General features: G+C 29.9%; 3 protein-coding genes and 1 long non-coding RNA gene across 4 annotated transcripts; all 4 read right to left on the bottom strand.

Annotated features, from left to right (window-relative positions):
* Nucleotides 1-13: 13 nt before the first annotated feature.
* Nucleotides 14-5,281, bottom strand: LOC138339237 (adenylate isopentenyltransferase 5, chloroplastic-like). Its single transcript, XM_069290819.1, has 6 exons — nucleotides 5,116-5,281; nucleotides 4,800-4,961; nucleotides 4,547-4,560; nucleotides 1,975-2,155; nucleotides 271-486; nucleotides 14-117 (listed from the first exon to the last, which is right to left on the bottom strand). The coding sequence occupies exons 1-6, from the start codon at nucleotides 5,279-5,281 to the stop codon at nucleotides 14-16; spliced, it is 843 nt and encodes a 280-aa protein (XP_069146920.1).
* Nucleotides 5,282-6,570: 1,289 nt separating this feature from the next.
* LOC138339236 (adenylate isopentenyltransferase 5, chloroplastic-like) lies at nucleotides 6,571-7,730 on the bottom strand. Its single transcript, XM_069290818.1, has 3 exons — nucleotides 7,511-7,730; nucleotides 7,103-7,357; nucleotides 6,571-6,956 (listed from the first exon to the last, which is right to left on the bottom strand). Exons 1-3 carry the CDS (start codon nucleotides 7,728-7,730, stop codon nucleotides 6,571-6,573), a joined length of 861 nt encoding a protein of 286 aa, XP_069146919.1.
* Nucleotides 7,731-14,193: 6,463 nt separating this feature from the next.
* LOC138339646 (uncharacterized) lies at nucleotides 14,194-16,575 on the bottom strand. Its single transcript, XR_011212520.1, has 3 exons — nucleotides 16,210-16,575; nucleotides 15,560-15,629; nucleotides 14,194-14,437 (listed from the first exon to the last, which is right to left on the bottom strand). It is a non-coding gene; the product is annotated as an uncharacterized lncRNA (long non-coding RNA).
* An 8,638-nt stretch (nucleotides 16,576-25,213) lies between these two features.
* Nucleotides 25,214-27,595, bottom strand: LOC138339235 (adenylate isopentenyltransferase 5, chloroplastic-like). The gene is made up of 4 exons (XM_069290816.1): nucleotides 27,514-27,595; nucleotides 27,108-27,362; nucleotides 26,572-26,961; nucleotides 25,214-25,332 (listed from the first exon to the last, which is right to left on the bottom strand). The coding sequence occupies exons 1-4, from the start codon at nucleotides 27,593-27,595 to the stop codon at nucleotides 25,214-25,216; spliced, it is 846 nt and encodes a 281-aa protein (XP_069146917.1).
* Nucleotides 27,596-27,831: the final 236 nt, after the last annotated feature.

The raw sequence follows: 27,831 nt of genomic DNA, 5'->3' as shown, positions 1-27,831 counted from the left end.
ACGTCCGTAGCAATTATATATTTGGAATACGCTGAGTCTTTAGTATTTTTTCGATATAGACAACAGCTTGCAAACAAAAATCTTCAGCTGTAAAGTCTGAATCTGGTTCAATTTCACCTAAGAAAATATAATCAAATAAACTTTCTCTGAATTGAAAGAAATATTTTTTAATAGTAAAGTATATTTTTTTCACTAGAATCTATAATTACTATTATAAAATTATCTAGGTAGTCATTTGATATAAGTATTCTTGAGAATAAACATATATACCTAACAAATAATGTCGTACACCTTGTTTCTCAGCGTGTGTGATCTTGTTTGTAACAATTTCAAGTCCTTTGTAAACTTGCATTTTACCCGAGTTGCCTCCAAAATGGGTCGCAATGTCAACAGAGAGACGGGATTTTCCCGTTCCTGTGGCCCCCATTATGAAGATCACTTTTTTCTTGTTGAACTCTTCATTGTTGATGAAAGTACTCATTTTATCTACAAAAAAATATTAATTAGTTTAGAATAGTGAATTCATAAAGTCAGACATTAAAAAATCTTTTTAATATAAAACTAGTAAATAGAAACCTTGCTTGACTTGGAATATACTATCTAAAAATATAAAATTTTCTTGATGGGGGAAGTGAAAAAAAATTACATTCAACTTTTATAGTAAAATCTTTTTGTGGACTTATTAATTGACATACCAATTTCATAATTACTGATATATTTAGGATAAGAATGACTTTTAAAAGTTTAAAGATATATCACCTTGAATTTTGGTAATTATTATTAAATATATTTTAGAATAAAGTAAGTAGTGTACGTTGTTAGGAGATCACAAAGAGCTGGACTTTAATAGTAAAAATGTTATTTTTATAGACTTATTAATTAGCAACCAAATTAAATATATACAAATTCACATCTTTAAGAATAAGAATATTTCAATATAAAATTTAGAGTATTTCACCCTAAATTTTGGCGATTAAGCTTAAATTGTTTTAGGATGACGTTTCTATATATATATATATATATATATATATATATATATATATATATATATTGTTATATATTGTTATGAGATCACAAGTAGTTACAAATGGATTGTACTAAGAATTCAATAATATTTCTGACAGAATATATTTAAGTTATAATGCGTCAAATCTTACACTATTCAACAACACATCATAAGTGTTAAGTCTAATTCCATAAGAGGGAAGTGAACAATTATCGATAACTATTTCAATTACGAGTATTTTTATTGACTTGTGCACCATATAATAATAGATAAAGACTTTATTGAATCAAGCTTCAATCACCTTGATAGAATTGGGTAAAATATATTTACTACCGATAGATTAAAAATTTACAATTTTATCTTCTTTGTCTTTGTAACATTTTTAAGTATTGACTAAAGAATTCTATTCTTCAAAATCCTTTTAGGGTGGAATCTTCCCGAACAGTTATGGTGAGTTATTATTTTATCACTCTATTAGCTTAACATTATGAGTGATCTCATGTAATTATGTACGTACGTATTTGTATTAATATATATTAAATATAGAAGACTTGGACTTGGACCTTGGTCTTAGGCTTGGATAAACACATAAAATAAATATTTTATCTATACGTAAGAATTTTTTAACAGACAAGAGTAACATATATAGATATAATGGTCATATCATACATATATGTTTGTAATGCGAATCAAACAGTACAAAATAGGTCAAAAATAAAAGAGACCAAAACAGAAGATGGCGATAATGAAAGTTTATGTACACTCAATAATAATATTGTGATGATCGCTTTTGAGAAATCTCTTCACAATATCTAGGCATGGTTGCAAAACAGTATTCCTCCATGCTTCGTCAATATCTTCTTCTCTGTATTCTTTGAAAACATCTGTAGCAATAATATGATGCACTGACCACATTTTCTCGCTTATTAATCGTTGAATCTTGTCAAGTTGGTTACAAATTAACATACCAGTGTTACGCTTGATACTTGAAATGGAAGCTTGAAGAATCATCTGCTTTGATTCATCATCTCCGTCTATATTTGTTTCTTCCCTGAAATATCTGTCCATTTCAGGGACACCGATGGACCGTCGGATTCCTTTGCTGTAATCTGCATCTGGAATGAAAATCTGTCGCACCTCATCCACTAGCTGTGCATGCAACACAAATTTAAAGAAGAGTTTTATTTAGTAGACATATATTTGATAACCAAAAGTAGAAAATTATATAAGAAAAGTTTTTAGCTAGCTGCATGGTAGTATATCTGTATTGATACATAAAATAATTACAAAAATTACCTGCTTTGACCATTTGATCAACCCTCGTGTGAACTCTACGGTTCAAGACTGATTGCTCAACATCAATCCAAATAAAGCAACTATCATACTTATATTTGAACATGAACACAGGATCTTCAACAAGTTTTTCAATATATGAATTTGACCCTCCACAATAATTGGAACACGTTGAGTCTTCAGTATTTTTTTTATATAGACGACAGCTTGCAAACAAAAATCTTTAGCTGTGAAGTCTGAATCTGGTTCAATTTCTCATAAGAAAATGTAATCAAATTAACTTTCTTAGAATTGAAAGAAATATTTTTTTAATAGTAAAGTATATTTTTTCCCCTAGAATCTATAATTACTATTATAAAATTATCTAGGTAGGCATTTGATATAAGTATTCTTGAGAATAAACATATATACCTAACAAATAGTGTCGTACACCTTGTTTCTCAAAGTGTGTGATCTTTTTTGTAACAATTTCAGGTCCCTTGTAAACTTGCATTTTATCCGATTGATTATTTCTCCTCTAAAATGGGTGGCAACGTCAACAGAGAGACGTGATTTTTCCGTCCCTGTGGCCCCCATTATGAAGATCACTTTTTTCTTGTTGAACTCTTCATTGTTGATGAAAGTACTCATTTTATCTAAAAAAAATATTAATTAGTTTAAAATGGAGAATTCATAAAGTCAGACATTAAAAAATCTTGTAAATAAAAAACTAGTAAATAGAAACCTTTCTTGACTTGGAATATACTATCTAAAAATATAAAATTTTCTTCATGGGGGAAGTGAAAAAAAATTACATTCAGCTTTTATAGTAAAATCTTTTTGTGGACTTATTAATTGACATACCAATTTCATAATTACTGATATATTTAGGATAAGAATGACTTTTAAAAGTTTAAAGATATGTCAACTTGAATTTTGGTAATTATTATTAAATATATTTTAGAATAAAGTAAGTAGTGTACGTTGTTAGGAGATCACAAAGAGCTGGACGTTTATAGTAAAAATGTAATTTTTTATAGACTTATTAATTAGCAAATCAAATTAAATATATAGAAATTCACATCTTTAAGAATAAGAATATTTCAATATAAAATTTAGAGTATTTCACCCTAAATTTTGGCGATAATGCTTAAATTGTTTTAGGATGATGTTTCTATATGTATATTGTTATGAGATCACAAGTAGTTACAAATGGATTGTACAAAGAATTGAATAATATTTCTAACAGAATATATTTAAGTGATAATGCGTCAAATCTTACACTATTCAACAACACATCATAAGTATTAAGTCGAATTCCATAAGAGGGAAGTGAACACTTATCGATAACTATTTCAATTACGAGTATTTTTATTGACTTGTGCACCATATAATAATAGATAAGGACTTTATTGAATCTAGCTTCAATCACCGTGATAGAATTGGGTAAAATATATTTATTACCGATAGATTACAAATTTACTATTTTATCTTCTTTGTCTATGTAACATTTTTAAGTATTTACTAAAGAATTCTATTCTTCAAAATCCTTTTAGGGTGGAATCTTCCCGAAAATTTATGGTGAGTTATAATTTTATCACTCTATTAGCTTAACATTATGAGTGATCTGATGTAATTATGTACGTACGTATTTGTATTAATATATATTAAATATAGAAGACTTGGACTTGGACCTTGGTCTTCGGCTTGGATCGAAACTTAAAATAAATATTTCATCTATATGTAAGAATTTTTTAACAAACAAGAGTAACATATATAGATATAATTGTCATATCATACATATATGTTTGTAATGCGAATCAAACAGTACAAAATAGGTCAAAAATAAAACAAACAAAAACAGAAGATGGCGATAATGAAAGTTTATGTACACTCAATAATAATGTTGTGATGATCGCTTTTGAGAAATCTCTTCACAATATCTAGGCATTGTTGCAAAACAGTATTCCTCCATGCTTCGTCAATATCTTCTTCTCTATCTTCTTTGAAAACGTCTGTAGCAATTATATGATGCACAGACAATATTTTCTCGCTTATTAATCGTTGAATCTTGTCAAGTTGGTTACAAATTAACATACGAGTGTTACGCTTGATACTTGAAATTGAAGCTTGAAGAATCATCTGCTTTGATTAATCATCTCCATCTATATTTGTTTCTTCCCTTAAATATCTGTTCATTTCAGGGACACCGATGGACCGTCGGATTCCTTTGGTGTAATCTGCATCTGGAATGAAAATCTGTCGCACCTCATCCACTAGCCCTGCATGCAACACAAATTTAAAGAAGAGTTTTATTTAGTAGAACATATATTTGATAACCAAAAGTAGAAAATTATATAAGAAAAGTTTTTAGTTAGCTGCATGATAGTATATCTGTATTGATATATAAAATAATTATAAAAATTACCTGCTTTGACCATTTGATCAACCCTTATGTCAACTCTACGGTTCAAGCCTGATCTCTCACCATCAATCCAAATAAAGCAACTATCTTACTTACATTTGAACATGAACACAGGGTCTTCAACAAGTTTCCCAATATATGAATTTGACCCTCCAACAATAATTGGAACACGTTGAGTCTTCTGTATTTTTTCTATATAGACGACAGCTTGCAAACAAAAATCTTCAGCTGTGAAGTCTGAATCTGGTTCAATTTCACCTAAGAAAATGTAATCAAATTAACTTTCTGAGAATTAAAAGAAATATTCTTTTAATAGTAAAATATATTTTTTTCACTAGAATCTATAATTACTATTTTAAAATTATCTAGGTTGTCATTTTATATAAGTATTCTTGAGAATAAACATATATACCTAACAAATAGTGTCGTACACCTTGTTTCTCAGCGTGTGTGATCTTGTTTGTAACAATTTCAAGTCCCTTGTAAACTTGCATTTTATCCGAGTTGATCATTTCTCCTCCAAAATGGGTGGCAACGTCAACAGAGAGACGGGATTTTTCAGTTCCTGTGGCCCCCATTATGAAGATCACTTTTTTTTTGTTGAACTCTTAATTGTTGATGAAAGTACTCATTTTATCTACAAAAAAAATATTAATTAATTTAAAATAGTGAATTCATAAAGTCATAAATTAAAAAATCTTGTAAATATAAAACTAGTAAATAGAAACCTTGCTTGACTTGGAATATACTATCTAAGAATATAAAATTTTCTTGATGGGGGAAGTGAAAAAAAAAACATTCAGCTTTTATAGTAAAATCTTTTTGTGGACTTATTAATTGATAAAATATACCAATTTCATAATTACTGATATATTTAGGATAAGAATGACTTTTAAAAGTTTAAAGATATGTCAACTTGAATTTTGGTAATTATTATTAAATATATTTTAGAATAAAGTAAGTAGTTTACGTTGTTAGGAGATCACAAAGAGCTGGACTTTTATAGTAAAAATGTAATTTTTTATAGACTTATTAATTAGCAAACCAAATTAAATATATACAAATTCAAATCATTAAGAATAAGAATATTTGAGTATTTCACCCTAAATTTTGGCGATTAAGCTTAAATTGTTTTAGGATGACGTTTCTATATGTATATTGTAATGAGATCACAAGTAGTTACAAAAGGATTGTACAAAGAATTCAATAATATTTCTGACAGGATATATTTAAGTGATAATACGTCAAATCTTACACTATTCAACAACACATCATAAGTTTTAAGTCTAATTCCATAAGAGGGAAGTGAACAATTATCGATAACTATTTCAATTATGAGTATTTTTATTGACTTGTGCACCATATAATAATAGATAAGGACTTTATTGAATCAAGCTTCAATCACCATGATAGAATTGGGTAAAATATATTTATTACCGATAGATTTCAAATTTACTATTTTATCTTCTTTGCCTATGTAACATTTTTAAGTATTGACTAAAGAATTCTATTCTTCAAAATCCTTTTAGGGTGGAATCTTTCCGAACATTTATGGTAAGTTATTATTTTATCACTCTATTAGCTTAACATTATGAGTGATCTTATGTAATTATGTACAAACGTATTTGTATTAATATATATTAAATATAGAAGACTTGGACTTCGACCTTGGTCTTGGGCTTGGATCGAAACTTAAAATAAATATTTCATCTATACGTAACAATTTTTTAACAGACAAGAGTAACATATATAGATATAATGGTCATATCATACACATATGTGTGTAATGTGAATCAAACAATACAAAATTGGTAAAAAATAAAAGAGACCAAAACAGAAGATGGTGATAATGAAAGTTTATGTACACTCAATAATAATTGTGATGATCGCTTTTGAGATATGTCTTCACAATATCTAGGCATGGTTGCAAAACAGTATTCCTCCATGCTTCGTCAATATCTTCTTCTCTGGCTTCTTTGAAAACGTCCATAGTAATTATATGATGCACTGACCACATTTTCTCGCTTATTAATCGTTGAATCTTGTCAAGTTGGTTACAAATTAACATACGAGTGTTACGCTTAATACTTGAAATTGAAGCTTGAAGAATCATCTGCTTTGATTCATCATCTCCGTCTATATTTGTTTCTTCCCTTAAATATCTGTCCATTTCGGGGACACCGATGGACCGTCGGATTCCTTTGGTGTAATCTGCATCTGGAATGAAAATCTGTCGCACCTCATCTACTAGCCCTACATGCAACACAAATTTAAAGAAGACTTTTATTTAGTAGAACATATATTTGATAACCAAAAGTAGAAAATTATATAAGAAAAGTTTTTAGCTAGTTGCATCATAGTATATCTGTATTGATACATAAAATAATTACAAGAATTACCTTCTTTGACCATTTGATCAACCCTCATTTCAACTCTATGGTTCAAGACTGATTGCTCAACATCAATCCAAATAAAGCAACTATCATACTTATATTTGAACATGAACACAGGATCTTCAACAAGTTTTTCGATATATGAATTGGACCCTCCAACAATAATTGGAACACGTTGATTCTTCAGTATTTTTTCTATATAGACGACAGCTTGCAAACAAAAATCTTCAGCTGTGAAGTCTGAATCTGGTTTAATTTCACCTAAGAAAATGTAATTAAATTAACTTTCTCAGAATTGAAAGAAATATTTTTTTAATAGTAAAGTATATTTTTTCACTAGAATCTATAATTACTATTATAAAATTATCTAGGTAGTCATTTGATATAAGTATTCTTGAGAATAAACATATATACCTAACAAATAGTGTCGTACACCTTGTTTCTCAGCGTATGTGATCTTGTTTGTAACAATTTCAAGTCCCTTGTAAACCTGCATTTTATCCGAGTTGATTATTTCTCCTTCAAAATGGGTGGCAACGTCAACAGAGAGACGGGATTTTCCCGTTCCTGTGGCCCCCATTATGAAGATCACTTTTTTCTTGTTGAACTCTTCATTGTTGATGAAAGTACTCATTTTATCTACAAAAAAAATATTAATTAGTTTAGAATAGTGAATTCATAAAGTCAGACATTAAAAAATCTTGTAAATATAATACTATTAAATCGAAACCTTGCTTGACTTAATATATACTATCTAAAAATATAAAATTTTCTTGATGGGGGAAGTGAAAAAAAATTACATTCAACTTTTATAGTAATATCTTTTTGTGGAGTTATTAATTGACATACCAATTTCATAATTACTGATACATTTAGGATAAGAATGACTTTTAAAAGTTTAAAGATATATCAACTTGAATTTTTGTAATTATTATTAAATATATTTTAGAATAAAGTAAGTAGTGTACGTTGTTAGGAGATCACAAAGAGCTGGGCTTTTATAGTAAAAAGGTAATTTTTTATAGACTTATTAATAAATAAGAAAACCAAATTAAATATATACAAATTTACATCTTTAAGAATACGAATATTTCAATATAAAATTTAGAGTATTTCACCCAAAATTTTAGCGATTAAGCTTAAATTGTTTTAGGATGACGTTTCATATGTATATTGTTATGAGATCACAAGTAGTTACAAATGGATTGTACAAAGAATTCAATAATATTTCTGACAGAAGATATTTAAGTGATAATGCGTCAAATCTTACACTATTCAACAACACGTCATAAGTGTTAATTCTAATTCCATAAGAGGGAAGTGAACAATTATCGATAACTATTTCAATTACAAGTATTTTTATTGACTTGTGCACCATATAATAATAGATAAGGACTTTATTGAATCAAGCTTCAATCACCGTGATAGAATTGGGTAAAATATACTTATTACCGATAGATTACAAATTTACTATTTTATCTTCTTCGTCTATGTAACATTTTTAAATATTGACTAAAGAATTCTATTCTTCAAAATCCTTTTAGGGTGGAATCTTCCCGAACAGTTACGGTGAGTTATTATTTTTTCACTCTGTCACGACCCAAAAATGGACGTGATGGCACTCGTCTTATCCCACCAAGACAGGTAAGCCTAAAACTCAACTATTACAATAAAAATGCGGAAAATTTACTATCAACTTACATTATACCCCAAAACCTGGTTGTCACGTGTACAAGCGTCTAAAGTATTACAATCGGATCAAAAGAAAATATAAGTCTCATATGATATTGTTTCTAGAGTAGAACAAAATCATAAACAAGAGTAAGGAGGGATGCTGAGATGACCACCCCCAACCGAACCTCCACAACTACAACCTACATAAACATCAGCCCAACCTAACAACTCACAGTTTACATAGAACGTAACTCAACAAAAACATTTAGACAAATTACATATCCTCCACAACAACACTTTAACAAATTACATATCCTCCACAACAACACTTTACAAATTATATATCCTCAACATCAACACTTCAACAAATTAGATATCCTTAATAGCAACACTTCCAAAAATTTACATATCCTCAATAACACACTTCAACAAATCACATATCCTCAACAACAACACTTCAACAAATTACATATCCTCAACAACAACACTTCAACAAATTATATATCCTCAATAACAAGCTTAGTATTCAACAATCACAAGTTCCGCAAAAAGGCAATCACTAGATCAGCAAAACACAATATCAAGTTCACTAATGATAAGTATGTGCAATGTAATGGAATGCAATGTCAAGTATAATGATGCATGTCTGACCTAGTGATACACACCCGCTGTCTCTCAGTCCGGGACCCATGGGGGACATATCTGTCCATGCATCTGTCGCGGCGCACGACACGACCCTCGATAATAGTAACCATCGCGGTGCGCGATACGTCCCTCGAAATATAGTATCCATCGCGGCGCGCGATACTTCCCTCGAAATGGTACATCCTCTTAAGTACCCATTATTTCTCAATGCACATAACACTTGCCACAACCAATGCCTCAGAATAATGCAGATGACAAGTTCACACATATAATGAGGAGATGACCATTTTCATAACATCGCACAGTTCACAACCACAAAAACATGAAGTTACATAAAAAATGATTCAACAAGCCTTCAACCCTTTCTCAACACAACACACATAAACAATTAATCACAATGCCTTTTGTTATCCCCATTCTTTTCATCATTAGAATTAATCAATGTGGACAAGTCAACCCATCACCAATCCCGTTACTCCCAACATATACCACAAGGACATACACACATTTCATACACTTAACAAGAGTTTAGAAATCCACTTGCCTCAAATAGTCGAACAATGACTCAAAAACTTGAGCCTTCCTTTTTTGGTTGACTTCCAAACCAATAAAATCTATTCAAATAAATAACCACGATATGATTTCGAAACTAACAACATTCATATTGCTATATCTCTAGCTTACACCCAAAACTCATCCAAATTTATAATAAAATTTCTAAATTTTTATTCCAACCAATTGATCAAATCTCATATTTTTTGAATTTCAAGTTTAGGGTTAAATCTTAATTCTCCGAATAACATAATTATAATGATTTTTATATATCATAATGCACCCACTATTTAACACATATCTCAATATATCAAAACTTGAATCCTAATATGATAATCAAATGAAAATAATTAAAGCCGAAACTAACTGCCCTACACACCAATGGCGGACTACAAAACTATTTGCTGAAACCACTTATTTTCAATGTTCAAATTCATATTTATCGTTCCACTATTAATAATCCTAATCTTGGAGTAATCATTGTCCAATGATTAGGACTAATCATTGTCCAATGATTGAACCATAATACTTATACACATTTATAACCCCAAGTTCACATATTAGTATAAATTATACACGTTTTAACCTAAAAATCTATTCCTAGTTACTCAAAAATTTAATAGAAAGGATAAGAATAATTACCTTGATATCTCGAGATAAAAATATCGTTGTTTCTCCTCCTTTTTCTTTTTCTTTTCTCCCTTTCTTTTCTTTTCTTACCTGCGTATTTTTTTTTCCAGATTGTTCCTTTCTTTCTGTTTCTTAAAGCCATGCGGCTTTTTAATAGCCTAGGGCACTTTGCCCCTTTTTTTTATTATTATTTTATTAATTTATTTAATTAATTCCTTTTCCATTTTTTTAAATTATATATGTATTAAAAGTAACACTTTCTAATAACCTATTTAAATATTTCAAACTTGGCCTATTATTATTAAAAATAAATAAATTACCCGACATTAATTAATTTAGTTAAATGACAATTAAAAATTATCAAAAATGATCTTTTCGGATCCGGGTCATTACATTATCCACCACTAAAAATCATGTTCGTCCCCGAACATAAGGAAGAAGAAGAAAGAATAATTGACATTATCAAAAGCTTGAATTATGATCTACTAGTTGGTGTTCATATCTCCAAGTGCGCTCCTCCTTAAGACCATTCCATCAAGATAGAGTACTTAGAACTGAGCCTTTGAATCAAACTTTGGAAAATCTATAAATCAAGAGAGACTATCAAGCCACAATTAACTCATGAATCCAATTAAAACTAAAACCCATTGGACCTTAACACAACCACCATGATGAATTTTTTTTCCTGACATAACTAAGATAACCTTCTAAATCAATACTGAATACGAACAAAAAGTGAACATGAACCCACTACCACACACTCTCAATGCACAAATTGTTACCGGTCTTATTATGATTCTCTTCTCACAGCACAACCTCTCTACAACTTAAGTTATAATAAAAATTTGATCTTTAGACATCGGGTAGTCATCATGGAAAATCAAACTTATGCAACCCGAAGAAAAATAAGATTAAGTAAACACCCAACAAGCGATACACTTCAAATGTACAACCTCTAATATACTTCAACTATTCTAAACAACTCCGAATATTCCATAATTGAAATTACTAAGTCCGCCAAAGGATCCTACTCTGTCGAGAGGACATAAGAGGATCGGTACATCCGATCCACCACTAGAGGTTCACCCGTAGTTGTAGAAATACACATGAGTATATGTATTGAATCATACTCTAAACCATGTTTAAAATGAAGAAGGTAATCACATAAAGATGTATAGAACCAAGGTCGAATAAAACTAAATACTTCTTCCATAATATCCATATTGAATATTTCCATTCATCTTACTACATCCCTTAATTTTTAGCCATCCAAAACCAACCAGTCTGATATCTATTATAGTCTTACACATATTCGACTTATCAAACTTCACATACTCTCACAAGGCTCCACTAAAGCCAACACTCTTAATGCTAACAAACATCATAACAACACCATCCATTTACCTTACTCTCAAACCGCCACTAGTATCAGGTCTTCTTAGCGCACACATTATCGCCTCTAAAAAAAATTTCAAATTATGGCGCTTTCTCTTTCCATTTAAGCATAGCATGATAGATATAAGTCACAACCAAAACCGATAACACTAATTTCAAATCTATATTTATCCATCAGGGTAAAATAATTAAGTCACACTTAATGTCAACTTCACCTAAACTTTCACATACCATTTTCAACCACCATCATTTACCTCATGCAATAACTCCAAGAAACCCTTGATCACTCCAATATTTATGTATACTATAATCTCATAACCTCTACTCACCATTAACACATTATAACAATCTATTTTGTCTCATCAACAAAGTACTTTTAATCCCCTCCGATCCTCATTAACCATGTAAAATTATAGGTCCACACTATTTAACATCCATTTGTTACCTATCACATTCTGAACAATCTACCTCGACATAACCATATATAATCTTTCACACGTCATTTATTGTAATCCAATTCTCCAAATTCCTCTAAAGATACATCTTTGACCCTTACAATCTGAGTAAATATCCTTATTCTTGCCTCCTCCTGAAGGTTATATAGCCTATCATTGATTCATTCTGTTAAGGCTATAGCTCATTTCAATTCAATTTGAGTGGTGCCCCAACACCTCATACAACTTTCCAAGAATCAAACTACTAATCAATAAAAAGAATCATAAACATAGATAGTCATAAGTCATCATTGTAATACAATACTTATTTAACAAACCATTCTTATCATACAATTGCATCTTATTCACAATCCATCACGAACTCTTACTACCATTATGCCCAATTAACTCGGTTCATCACCACGAAGTCAACCATTTCACCAATATGACACCTTAAATCTAGTTATACCAATCAAAATCAAACTAACTCAATCTCATGTGCACTTCCGTACAAAAATCTTCAATTACCTTCACAGAAGTATATCTTGAGACTTCTTTTACCTATAAGCTTGTCAATCTGATATATATTTATTTCCTTGGACATTAAAATGAAATCATCGGTCCATATTTAGAAATTTTGAAATACACTTCTCAACTCAACACATTAATATCGTATCAACGATCCACCACTAAAAGCTTTCTTATAAAAATGCTTAACTCAAGTGTCCATAGTAACTAGTTGGTTTCCCAAATATGAATTTAACATCGAATCTCATTATATGAGCATGTGATACAACTTATAACTCCTTATGTAGTTAGTATTCATGTTTAACAATTAACATATCTGTTTTTCATATACCACTAGTACCACATCGTGAAAGTCCGTTACATCCACCACTAGAACATATCATACCTACCGAGGATCATATCCAAATAGGTTACACATTTCTACCTATCTAATAGCTTTAAAATAATATCAAATTCGTTCCATATCTAGCCAAGCTATATATATTCTTTCGTCGGACATGTCGATAACAAAAGTAACACATTCCATATATCTAGCCATGTACCTATCAGTACCATTGTAATTGTCATATCATGACTTTCTTTGGTATACACTCAATCTATGGAACCACAAAAGAGATTCTGACTTCAATTGATGCAACATAATTCGCTAAGCAACCCATTAATGTTATGACAAATATATCAACGGTATTTTTCAAGTTACACTATTCATTATCTAGCCAACTTTTTGAACATTTAACTTCTGATTGTCGAACCACTTCAGATATTGTTTATACCACATAAGTACTATTTCTTTTACTATGGTAACTAACCTTACTCAACCCCTTCAAATATGATCACACATTATTTTCATAAATATATCATTTCCACCTTAATACCAGATTTAATTAACATCCAGCCAATACACGACACACCAATTATTAATATGAGGAACTACGCACGAGTCATAACATAAATGAGAGTAAATGTAATGAAGCGATAAGAATCAAAACGGAATCAAGTACGCACGATAGAGATCCAAGAAGTGAAGATTCTTCCTAAAAGTCACTATAGCCTCTCGAAGATAAGTACAGACGTCTCCGTACCGATCGTCGAGACGCTATTTAGACTCGACTTGTACACACGTGAGACCTATGAACCTGGGGCTCTGATACCATTTTGTCACGACCCAAAAATGGACGTGATGGCACTCGTCTTATCCCACCAAGACAGGTAAGCCTAAAACTCAACTATTACAATAAAAATGCGGAAAATTTACTATCAACTTACATTATACCCCAAAACCTGGTTGTCACGTGTACAAGCGTCTAAAGTATTACAATCGGATCAAAAGAAAGTATAAGTCTCATATGATATTGTTTCTAGAGTAGAACAAAATCATAAACAAGAGTAAGGAGGGATGCTGAGATGACCAACAACTACCTCACAAAATCTCCAGGAAGCCTCGGAAAAGAAGAGAATATATCATAAAGTCCGGGCTAGTAACCTACAAAAATTTGTAGAAGCAAGGGGTGAGTACCAAACCATACGGTACTCAGCAAGTAAACCTCTAAACACAAGCTAAGGGGATGAAATACGGGTACTCCTACCACCCCTAACCGAACCTCCACAACTACAACCTACATAAACATCAGCCCAACCTAACAACTCACAGTTTACATAGAACGTAACTCAACAAAAACATTTAGACAAATTACATATCCTCCACAACAACACTTTAACAAATTACATATCCTCCACAACAACACTTTACAAATTATATATCTTCAACATCAACACTTAAACAAATTAGATATCCTCAATAGCAACACTTCCAAAAATTTACATATCCTCAATAACACACTTCAACAAATCACATATCCTCAACAACAACACTTCAACAAATTACATATCCTCAACAACAACACTTCAACAAATTATATATCCTCAATAACAAGCTTAGTATTCAACAATCACAAGTTCCGCAAAAAGGCAATCACTAGATCAGCAAAACACAATATCAAGTTCACTAATGATAAGTATGTGCAATGTAATGGAATGCAATGTCAAGTATAATGATGCATGTCTGACCTAGTGATACACACCCGCTGTCTCTCAGTCCGGAACCCATGGGGGACATATCTGTCCATGCATCTGTCGCGGCGCACGACACGACCCTCGATAATAGTAACCATCGCGGCGCGCGATACGTCCCTCGAAATATAGTATCCATCGCGGCGCGCGATACGTCCCTCGAAATGGTACATCCTCTTAAGTACCCATTATTTCTCAATGCACATAACACTTGCCACAACCAATGCCTCAGAATAATGCAGATGACAAGTTCACACATATAATGAGGAGATGACCATTTTCATAACAACGCACAGTTCACAACCACAAAAACATGAAGTTACATAAACAATGATTCAACAAGCCTTCAACCCTTTCTCAACACAACACACATAAACAATTAATCACAATGCCTTTTGTTATCCCCATTCTTTTCATCATTAGAATTAATCAATGTGGACAAGTCAACCCATCACCAATCCCGTTACTCCCAACATATACCACAAGGACATACACACATTTCATACACTTAACAAGAGTTTAGAAATCCACTTGCCTCAAATAGTCGAACAATGACTCCAAAACTTGAGCCTTCCTTTTTTGGTTGACTTCCAAACCAATAAAATCTATTCAAATAAATAACCACGATATGATTTCGAAACTAACAACATTCATATTGCTATATCTCTAGCTTACACCCAAAACTCATCCAAATTTATAATAAAATTTCTAAATTTTTATTCCAACCAATTGATCAAATCTCATATTTTTTGAATTTCAAGTTTAGGGTTAAATCTTAATTCTCCGAATAACATAATTATAATGATTTTTATATATCATAATGCACCCACTATTTAACACATATCTCAATATATCAAAACTTGAATCCTAATATGATAATCAAATGAAAATAATTAAAGCCGAAACTAACTGCCCTACACACCAATGGCGTACTACAAAACTATTTGCTGAAACCACTTATTTTCAATGTTCAAATTCATATTTATCGTTCCACTATTAATAATCCTAATCTTGGAGTAATCATTGTCCAATGATTAGGACTAATCATTGTCCAATGATTGAACCATAATACTTATACACATTTATAACCCCAAGTTCACATATTAGTATAAATTATACACGTTTTAACCTAAAAATCTATTCCTAGTTACTCAAAAATTTAATAGAAAGGATAAGAATAATTACCTTGATATCTCGAGATAAAAATATCGTTGTTTCTCCTCCTTTTTCTTTTTCTTTTCTCCCTTTCTTTTCTTTTCTTACCTGCGTATTTTTTTTTCCAGATCGTTCCTTTCTTTCTGTTTCTTTAAGCCATGCGGCTTTTTAATAGCCTAGGGCACTTTGCCCCTTTTTTTTATTATTATTTTATTAATTTATTTAATTAATTCCTTTTCCATTTTTTAAAATTATATATGTATTAAAAGTAACACTTTCTAATAACCTATTTAAATATTTCAAACTTGGCCTATTATTATTAAAAATAAATAAATTACCCGACATTAATTAATTTAGTTAAATGACAATTAAAAATTATCAAAATAGATCTTTTCGGATCCGGGTCATTACACACTCTATTAGCTTAACATTATGAGTGATCTCATGTAATTATTTACGTACGTATTTGTATTATTATATATTAAATATAGAAGACTTGGACTTGGACCTTGGTCTTAGGCTTTGATCAAAACTTAAAATAAATATTTCATCTATACGTAAGAATTTTTTAACAGACAAGAGTAACATATATAGATATAATGGTCATATCATACATATATGTTTGTAATGCGAATCAAACAGTACAAAATAGGTCAAAAATACAAGAGACCAAAACAGAAGATGACGATAATGAAAGTTTATGTACACTCAATAATAATATTGTGATGATCGCTTTTGAGAAATCTCTTCACAATATCTAGGCATGGTTGCAAAATAGTATTCCTCCATGCTTCGTCAATATCTTCTTCTCTGTCTTCTTTGAATACGTCTGTAGCAATTATATGATGCACTGACCACATTTTCTCGCTTATTAATCGTTGAATCTTGTAAAGTTGGTTACAAATTAAAATACGAATGTTACGCTTGATACTTTAAATTGAAGCTTGAAGAATCATCTGCTTTAATTCATCATCTCCGTCTATATTTGTTTCTTCCTTTAAATATCTGTCCATTTCAGGGACACCGATGGGCCGTCGGATTCCTTTGGTGTAATCTGCATCTTGAATGAAAATCTATCGCACCTCATCCACTAGCCCTGCATGAAACACAAATTTAAAGAAGAGTTTTAGTTAGTAGAACATATATTAGATAACCAAAAGTAGAAAATTATATAAGAAAAGTTTTTAGCTAGCTGCATGATAGTATATCTGTATTGATACATAAAATAATTACAAAAATTACCTGCTTTGACCATTTGATCAACCCTCATGTCAACTCTACGGTTCAAGACTGATTCCTCAACATCAATCCAAATAAAGCAACTATCATACTTATATTTTAACATGAACACAGGATCTTCAACAAGTTTTTCAATATATGAATTTGACCCTCCAACAATAATTGGAAAACGTTGAGTCTTCATTATTTTTTCTATATAGACGACGGCTTGCAAACAAAAATCTTCAGCTGTGAACTCAGAATCTCGTTAAATTTCACCTAAGAAAATGTAATCAAATTAACTTTCTCAGAATTGAAAGAAATATTTTTTTAATAGTAAAGTATATTTTTTTCACTAGAATCTATAATTACTATTATAAAATTATCTAGGTAGTCATTTCATATAAGTATTCTTGAGAATAAACATATATACCTAACAAATAGTGTCGTACACCTTGTTTCTCAGCGTGTGTGATCTTGTTTGTAACAATTTCAAGTCCCTTGCAAACTTGCATTTTATCCGAGTTTATTATTTCTCCTCCAATATGGGTGGCAACGTCAATAGAGAGACGGAATTTTCCAGTTCTTGTGGCCCCCATTATGAAGATCACTTTTTTCTTGTTGAACTCTTCATTGTTGATGAAAGTACTCATTTTATCTACAAAAAAAAAATATTAATTAGTTTAGAATAGTGAATTCATAAAGTCATAAATTAAAAAATCTTGAAAATATAAAACTAGTAAATAGAAACCTTGCTTGACTTGGAATATACAATCTAAAAATATAAAATTTTCTTGATGGGGGAAGTGAAAAAAAATTACATTCAGCTTTTATTGTAAAATCTTTTTGTGGACTTATTAATTGACATACCAATTTCATAATTACTGATATATTTAGGATATGAATGACTTTTAAAAGTTTAAAGATATGTCAACTTGAATTTTGGTAATTATTATTAAATATATTTTAGAATAAAGTAAGTAGTGTACATTGTTAGGAGATCACAAAAAGCTGGAATTTTATAGTAAAAATGTAATTTTTATAGACTTATTAATTAGCAAACCAAATTAAATATATACAAATTCACATCTTTAAGAATAAGAATATTTCAATGTAAAATTTAGAGTATTTCACCCTAAATTTTGGCGATTTAGCTTAAATTGTTTTAAGATGACGTTTCTATATATATATATATATATATATATATATATATATATATATATATATATATATATATATATATATATTGTTATGAGATCACAAGTAGTTACAAATGGATTGTACTAAGAATTCAATAATATTTCTGACAGAATATATTTAAGTGATAATGCGTCAAATCTTATACTATTCAACAACACATCATAAGTGTTAAGTCTAATTCCATAAGAGGGAAGTGAACAATTATCGATAACTATTTCAATTACGAGTATTTTTATTGACTTGTGCACCATATAATAATAGATAAGGACTTTATTGAATCAAGCTTCAATCACCGTGATAGAATTGGGTAAAATATATTTATTACCGATAGATTAGAAATTTACTATTTTATCTTCTTTGTCTATGTAACATTTTTAAGTATTGACTAAAGAATTCTATTCTTCAAAATCTTTTTAGGGTGGAATCTTCCCGAACATTTATGGTGAGTTATTATTTTATCACTCTATTAGCTTAACATTATGAGTGATCTCATGTAATTATGTACGTACGTATTTGTATTAATATATATTAAATATAGAAGACTTGGACTTGGACCTTGGTCTTAGGCTTGGATCGAAACTTAAAATAAATATTTCATCTATACGTAAGAATTTTTTAACAAACAAGAGTAACATATATAGATATAATGGTCATATCATACATATATGTTTGTAATGCGAATCAAATAGTACAAAATAGGTCAAAAATAAAAGAGACCAAAATAGAAGATGGCGATAATGAATGTTTATGTACACTCGATAATAATATTGTGATGATTGCTTTTGAGAAATCTCTTCACAATATCAAGGCATGGTTGCAAAACAGTATTCCTCCATGCTTCGTCAATATCTTCTTCTCTGTCTTCTTTGAAAACATCCGTAGCAATTATATGATGCACTGGCCACATTTTCTCGCTTATTAATCGTTAAATCTTGTCAAGTTGGTTACAAATTAACATACGAGTGTTACGCTTGATACTTGAAATTGAAGCTTGAAGAATCATCTTCTTTTATTCATCATCTCCGTCTATATTTGTTTCTTTCCTTAAATATCTGTCTATTTCAGGGACACCGATGGACCGTCGGATTCCTTAGGTGTTATCTGCATCTGGAATTAAAATCTGTCGCACCTCATCCACTAGCCCTGCATGCAACACAAATTTAAAGAAGAGTTTTATTTAGTAGAACATATATTTGATAACCAAAAGCAGAAAATTATGTACGAAAAGTTTTTAGCTAGCTGCATGATAGTATATCTGTATTCATACATAAAATAATTAAAAAAATTACCTACTTTGACCATTTGATCAACCCTCATGTCAACTCTACGGTTCAAGACTGATTGCTCAACATCAATCCAAATAAAGCAACTATCATACTTATACTTGAACATGAACACAGGATCTTCAACATGTTTTTCAATATATGAATTTGACCCTCCAACAATAATTGGAACACATTGAATCTTCAGTATTTTTTCTATATAGACGACAGCTTGCAAACAAAAATCTTCAGCTGTGAAGTCTGAATCTGGTTCAATTTCAACTAAGAAAATGTAATAAAATTAACTTTCTCAGAATTGAAAGAAATATTTTTTTAATAGTAAAGTATATGTTTTTCACTAGAATCTATAACTACAATTATAAAATTATCTAGGTAGTCATTTGATATAAGTATTCTTGAGAATATACATATATACCTAACAAATAGTGTCGTACACCTTGTTTCTCAGCATGTGTGATCTTGTTTGTAACAATTTCAAGTCCCTTGTAAACTTGCATTTTATCCGAGTTGACTATTTCTCCTCCAAAATGGGTGGCAACATCAACAGAGAGACGAGATTTTTCCGTTCCTGTATCCCCCATTATGAAGCTCACTTTTTTCTTGTTGAACTCTTCATTGTTGATGAAAGTACTCATTTTATCTACAAAAGAAAATATTAATTAGTTTAGAATAGTGAATTCATAAAGTCATACATTAAAAAATCTTGTAAATATAAACAAGTAAATAGAAACCTTGCTTGACTTGGATATACTATCTAAAAATATAAAATTTTCTTGATGGGGGATGTGAAAAAAAATTACATTCAGCTTTTATAGTAAAATCTTTTTGTGGACTTATTAATTGACATACCAATTTCATAATTACTGATATATTTGAGATAAAAATGACTTTAAAAAGTTTAAAGATATCTCAACTTTAATTTTGGTAATTATTATTTAATATATTTTAGAATAAAGTAAGTAGTTTACGTTGTTAGGAGATCACAAAGAGCTGGACTTTTATAGTAAAAATGTAATTTTTATAGACTTATTAATTAGCAAACCAAATTAAATATATACAAATTCAAATCTTAAAGAATAAGAATATTTCAATATAAAATTTAGAGTATTTCACCCTAAATTTTGGCGATTAAGCTTAAATTGTTTTAGGATGACGTTTCTAGATCTATATTGTTATGACATCACAAGTAGTTACAAATGGATTGTACAAAGAATTCAATAATATTCATGACAGAATATATTTAAGTGATAATGCGTCAAATCTTACACTATTCAACAACACATCATAAGTGTTAAGTCTAATTCCATAAGAGGGAAGTGAACAATTATCGATAACTATTTCAATTACGAGTATTTTTATTGACTTGTGCACCATATAATAATAGATAAGGAATTTATTGAATCAAGCTTCAATCACCGTGATAGAATTAGGTAAAATATATTTATTACCGATAGATTACAAATTTACTATTTTATCTTCTTTGTCTATGTAACATTTTTAAGTATTGAGTAAAGAATTCTATTCTTCAAAATCCTTTTAGGGTGGAATCTTCCCGATCATCTATGGTGATTTATTAGTTTATCACTCTATTAGCATTACATTATGGGTGATCACATGTAATTATGTACGTACGTATTCGTATTAATTTATATTAAATATAGAAGACTTGGACTTGGACCTTGGTCTTGGGCTTGGATCGAAACTTAAAACAAATATTTCATCTATACGTAAGAACTTTTTAACAAACAAGAGTAACATATATAGATATAATGGTCATATCATACATATATGTTTGTAATGCGAATCAAACAGTACAAAATAGGTCAAAAATAAAAGAGACCACAACAGAAGATGGTGATAATGAAAGTTTATGTACAGTCAATAATAATATTGTGATGATCGCTTTACAGAAATCTCTTCACAATATCTAGGCATGGTTGCAAAACAGTATTCCTCCATGCTTCGTCAATATCTTCTTCTCTGTCTTCTTTGAAAACGTCCGTAGCAGTTATATGATGCACTGACCACATTTTCTCGCTTATTTATCGTTGAATCTTGTTAAGTTGGTTACAAATTAACATACGAGTGTTACGCTTGATACTTGAAATTGAAGCTTGAAGAATCATCTGCTTGAAGAATCATCTCCGTCTATATTTGTTTCTTCCTTAAATATCTGTCCATTTCAGTGACACCGATGGACCGTCGGATTCCTTTGGTGTAATATGCATCTGGAATGAAAATCTGTCGCACCTCATCCACTAGCCCTGCATGCAACACAAATTTAAAGAAGAGTTTTATTTAGTAGAACATATATTTGAAAACCAAAAGTAGAAACTTATATAAGAAAAGTTTTTAGCTAGCTGCATGATAGTATATCTGTATTGATACATAAAATAATTACAAAAATTACATGCTTTGACCATTTGATCAACCCTCATGTCAACTCTATGGTTCAAGACTGATTGCTCAACATCAATCAAAATAAAGCATCTATCATACTTATATTTGAACATGAACACTGGATCTTCAACAAGTTTTTCAATATATGAATGTGATCCTCCAACAATAATTGGAACACGTTGAGTCTTCAGTATTTTTTCTATATAGACGACAGCTTGCAAACAAAAATCTTCAGCTGTGAAGTCTGAATCTTGTTCGATTTCACCTAAGAAAATGTAATCAAATTAACTTTCTCAGAATTGAAAGAAATATTTTTTTAATAGTAAAGTATATTTTTCTCACTAAAATCTATAATTACTATTATAAAATTATCTAGGTAGTCATTTGATATAAGTATTCTTGAGAATAAACATATATACCTAACAAATAGTGTCGTACACCTTGTTTCTCAGCGTGTGTGATCTTGTTTGTAACAATTTCAAGTCCCTTGTAAACTTGCATTTTATCCGAGTTGATTATTTCTCCTCCAAAATGGGTGGCAACGTCAACAGAGAGACGTGATTTTCCCGTTCCTGTGGCCCCCATTATGAAGATCACTTTTTTCTTATTGAACTCTTCATTGTTGATGAAAGTACTCATTTTATCTACAAAAAAAATATTAATTAGTTTAGAAGAGTGAATTTTCATAAAGTCATACATTAAAAATTTTTGTAAATATAAAACTAGTAAATAGAAACCTTGCTTGACTTGGAATATACTATCTAAAAATATAAAATTTTCTTGATGGGGGAAGTGAAAAAAAATTACATTCAGCTTTTATTGTAAAATCTTTTTGTGGACTTATTAATTGATAACCAATTTCATAATTACTAATATATTTAGGATAAGAATGACTTTTAAAAGTTTAAAGATATGTCAACTTGAATTTTGGTAATTATTATTTAATATATTTTAGTATAAAGTAAGTAGTTTACGTTGTTAGGAGATCACAAAGAGCTGGACTTTTATAGTAAAAATGTAATTTTTTATAGATTTATTTATTAGCAAACCAAATTAAATATATACAAATTCACATCTTTAAGAATAAGAATATTTCAATATAAAATTTAGAGTATTTCAACCTAAATTTTGGCGATTAAGCTTAAATTGTTTTAGGATGACGTTTCTATATGTATATTGTTATGAGATCACAAGTAGTTACAAATGGATTGTACAAAGAATTCAATAATATTTCTGATAGAATATATTTAAGTGATAATGCGTCAAATCTTACACTATTCAACAACACATCATAAGTGTTAAGTCTAATTCCATAAGAGGGAAGTGAACAATTATCGATAACTATTTCAATTACGAGTATTTTTATTGACTTGTGCACCATATAATAATAGAAAAGGACTTTATTGAATCAAGCTTCAATCACCATGATAGAATTGGATAAAATATATTTATTACCGATAGATTACAAATTTACTATTTTATCTTCTTTTTCTATGTAATATTTTTAAGTATTGACTAAAGAATTCTATTCTTCAAAATCCTTTTAGGGTGGAATCTTCCCGAACATTTATGGTGAGTTATTATTTTATCACTCTATTAGCTTAACATTATGAGTGATCTCATGTAATTATGTACGTACGTATTTGTATTAATATATATTAAATATAGAAGACTTGGACTTGGAACTTGGTCTTTGGCTTGGATCGAAACTTAAAATAAATATATCATCTATACGTAACAATTTTTTAACAGACAAGAGTAACATATATAGATATAATGGTCATATCATACATATATGTTTGTTATGCGAATCAAACAGTACTAAATAGGTCAAAAATAAAAGAGACCAAAACAGAAGATGGCGATAATAAAAGTTTATGTACACTCAATAATAATATTGTGATGATCACTTTTGAGAAATCTCTTCACAATATCTAGGCATGGTTGCAAAACAGTATTCCTCCATGCTTCGTCAATATCTTCTTCTCTGTCTTCTTTGAAAACGTCTGTAGCAATTATATGATGCACTGACCACATTTTCTCGCTTATTAATCGTTAAATCTTGTCAAGTTGGTTACAAATTAACATACGAGTGTTACGCTTGATACTTGAAATTGAAGCTTGAAGAACCATCTGCTTTGATTCATTATCTCCGTCTATATTTGTTTCTTCCCTTTAATATCTGTCCATTTCAGGAACACCGATGGACCGTCGGATTCCTTTGGTGTAATTTGAATCTACAATGAAAATCTGTCGCACCTCATCAACTAGACCTACATGCAACACAAATTTAAAGAAGAGTTTATTAGTAGAACGTATATTTGATAACCAAAAGTACAAAATTATATAAGAAAAGTTTTTAGCTAGCTGCATTGATAGTATATCTGTATTGATACATAAAATAATTATAAAAAGTACCTTCTTTGACCATTTGATCAACCCTCATGTCAACTCTATGGTTCAAGACTGATTACCCAACATCAATCCAAATAAAGCAACTATAATACTTATATTTGAACATGAACACAGAGTCTTCAACAAGTTTTTCAATATATGAATTTGACCATCCAACAATAATTGGAACACGTTGGGTCTTCAGTATTTTTTCTATATAGACGACAACTTGCAAACAAAAATCTTCAGCTGTGAAGTCTGAATCTGGTTCAATTTCACCTAAGAAAATGTTATCAAGTTAACATTCTCAGAATGGAAAGAAATATTTTTTTAATAGTTAAGTATATTTTTTTCACTAGACTGTATAATTACTATTATAAAATTATCTAGGTAGTCATTTGATATAAGTATTCTTGAGAATAAACATATATACCTAACAAGTAGTGTCGTACACCTTGTTTCTCAGCGTGTGTGATCTTGTTTGTAACAATTTCAAGTCCCTTGTAAACTTGCATTTTATCCGAGTTGATTATTTCTCCTCAAAAATGGGTGGCAACGTCAACAGAGAGACGGGATTTTCCTGTTCCTGTAGCCCCCATTATGAAGATCACTTTTTTCTTGTTGAACTCTTCATTGTTGATGAAAGTACTCATTTTATCTACAAAGAAAAAATATAAATTAGTTTAGAATAGTGAATTCATAAAGTCAGACATTAAAAAATCTTGTAAATATAAAACTAGTAAATCAAAACCTTGCTTGATTTGGAATGTACTATCTAAAAATATAAAATTTTCTTCATGGGGGAAGTGAAAAAAATTACATTCAGCTTTTATAGTAAAATCTTTTTGTGGACTTATTAATTGACATACCAGTTTCATACTTACTGATATATTTAGGATAAGAATGACTTTTAAAAGTTTAAAGATATGTCAACTTGAATTTTGGTAATTATTATTAAATATATTTTAGAATAAAGTAAGTAGTGTACGTTGTTAGGAGATCAGAAAGAGCTGGAGTTTTATAGAAAAAATGTAATTTTTTATAGACTAATTAATTAGCAAACCAAATTAAATATATACAAATTCACATCTTTAAGAATAAGAATATTTCAATATAAAATTTAGAGTATTTCACCCTAAATTTTGGCGATTAAGCTTAAATTGTTTTAGGATGACGTTTCTATATGTATATTGTTATGTGATCAGAAGTAGTTACAAATGGATTGTACAAAGAATTCAATAATATTTCTGACAGAACATATTTAAGTGATAATGCGTCAAATCTTACACTATTCAACAACACATCATAAGTGTTAAGTCTAATTCCATAAAAGGGAAGTGAACAATTATCGATAACTATTTCAATTACGAGTATTTTTATTGACTTGTGCACCATATAATAATAGATAAGGACTTTATCGAATCAAGCTTCAATCATCGTGATAGAATTGGGTAAAATATATTTATTACCGATAGATTACAAATGTACTATTTTATCTTCTTTGTCTATATAACATTTTTAAGTATTGACTAAAGAATTCTATTCTTCAAAATCCTTTTAGGGTGGAATCTTCCCGAACATTTATGGTGAGTTATTATTTTATCACTCTATTAGCTTAACATTATGAGTGATCTCATGTAATTATGTACGTACGTATTTGTATTAATATATATTAAATATAGAAGACTTGGACTTGGACCTTTGTCATAGGCTTGGATCGAAACTTAAAATAAATATTTCATCTATACGTAAGAATTTCTTAACAGACAAGAGTAACATATATAGATATAATGGTCATGTCATACATATATGTTTGTAATGCGAATCAAACAATACAAAATAGGTCAAAAATAAAAGAGACCAAAACAGAAGATGGCGATAATGAAAGTTTATGTACACTCAATAATAATATTGTGATGATCGCTTTTAAGAAATCTCTTCACAATATCTAGGCGTTGTTGCAAAACAGTATTCCTCCATGCTTCGTCAATATCTTCTTCTCTGTCTTCTTCGAAAACATCCGTCGCAATTATTTGATGCACTGACCACATTTTCTCGCTTATTAATCGTTGAATCTTTTCAAGTTGGTTACAAATTAACATACGAGTGTTATGCTTGATACTTGAAATTGAAGCTTGAAGAATCATCTGCTTTGATTCATCATCTCCGTCTATATTTGTTTCTTCCCTTAAATATCTGTCCATTTCAGGGACACCGATGGACCGTCCGATTCCTTTAGTGTAATCTGCATCTGGAATGAAAATCTGTCGCACCTCATCCACTAGCCCTGCATGCAACACAAATTTAAAGAAGAGTTTTATTTAGTAGAACATATATTTAATAACCAAAAGTAGAAAATTATATACGAAAAGTTTTTAGCTAGCAGCATGATACTATATCTGTATTGATACATAAAATAATTAAAAAAATTACCTGCTTTGACCATTTGATCAACCCTCATGTCAACTCTACGGTTAAAGACTGATTGCTCAACATCAATCCAAAAAAAGCAACTATTATACTTATATTTGAACATGAACATAGGATCTTCAACAAGTTTTTCAATATAAGAATTTGACCCTCCAACAATAATTGGAACACGGTGAGTCTTCTGTATTTTTTCTATATAGACGACAGCTTGCAAACAAAAATGTTTAGCTTTGAAGTCTGAATCTGGTTCAATTTCACCTAAGAAAATTGATCAAATTAACTTTTTCAGAATTGAAAGAAATATTTTGTTAATACTATAGTATATTTTTTACTAGAATCTATAATTACTACTATAAAATTATCTAGGAAGTAATATGATATAAGTATTCTTGAGAATAAACATATATACCTAACAAATAGTGTCGTACACCTTGTTTCTCAGTGTGTGTGATCTTGTTTGTAACTATTTCAAGTCCCTTGTAAACCTGCATTTTATTCTAGATGATTATTTCTACTAGAAAATGAGTGGCAAGATCAACAAAGAGACGGGATTTTCCCGTTCCTTTGGCCCACATTCTGAAGATAACTTTTTTCTTGTTGAATTCTTTATTTTTGATGAAAGTATTGATTTTACTTACACACAAAAAAATTATTTTATCATAGTGAATTCATAAAGTCAGACATTAAAAATTTTGTAAATATAAAGCTAGTAAGTAGAAACCTTTCT

The sequence above is a fragment of the Solanum lycopersicum genome, chromosome 11 (assembly GCF_036512215.1).
Source record: "Solanum lycopersicum chromosome 11, SLM_r2.1".
In the NCBI taxonomy this organism is placed as follows: domain Eukaryota; kingdom Viridiplantae; phylum Streptophyta; class Magnoliopsida; order Solanales; family Solanaceae; genus Solanum; species Solanum lycopersicum.
This window is presented reverse-complemented; position numbering and strand designations above follow the sequence as displayed.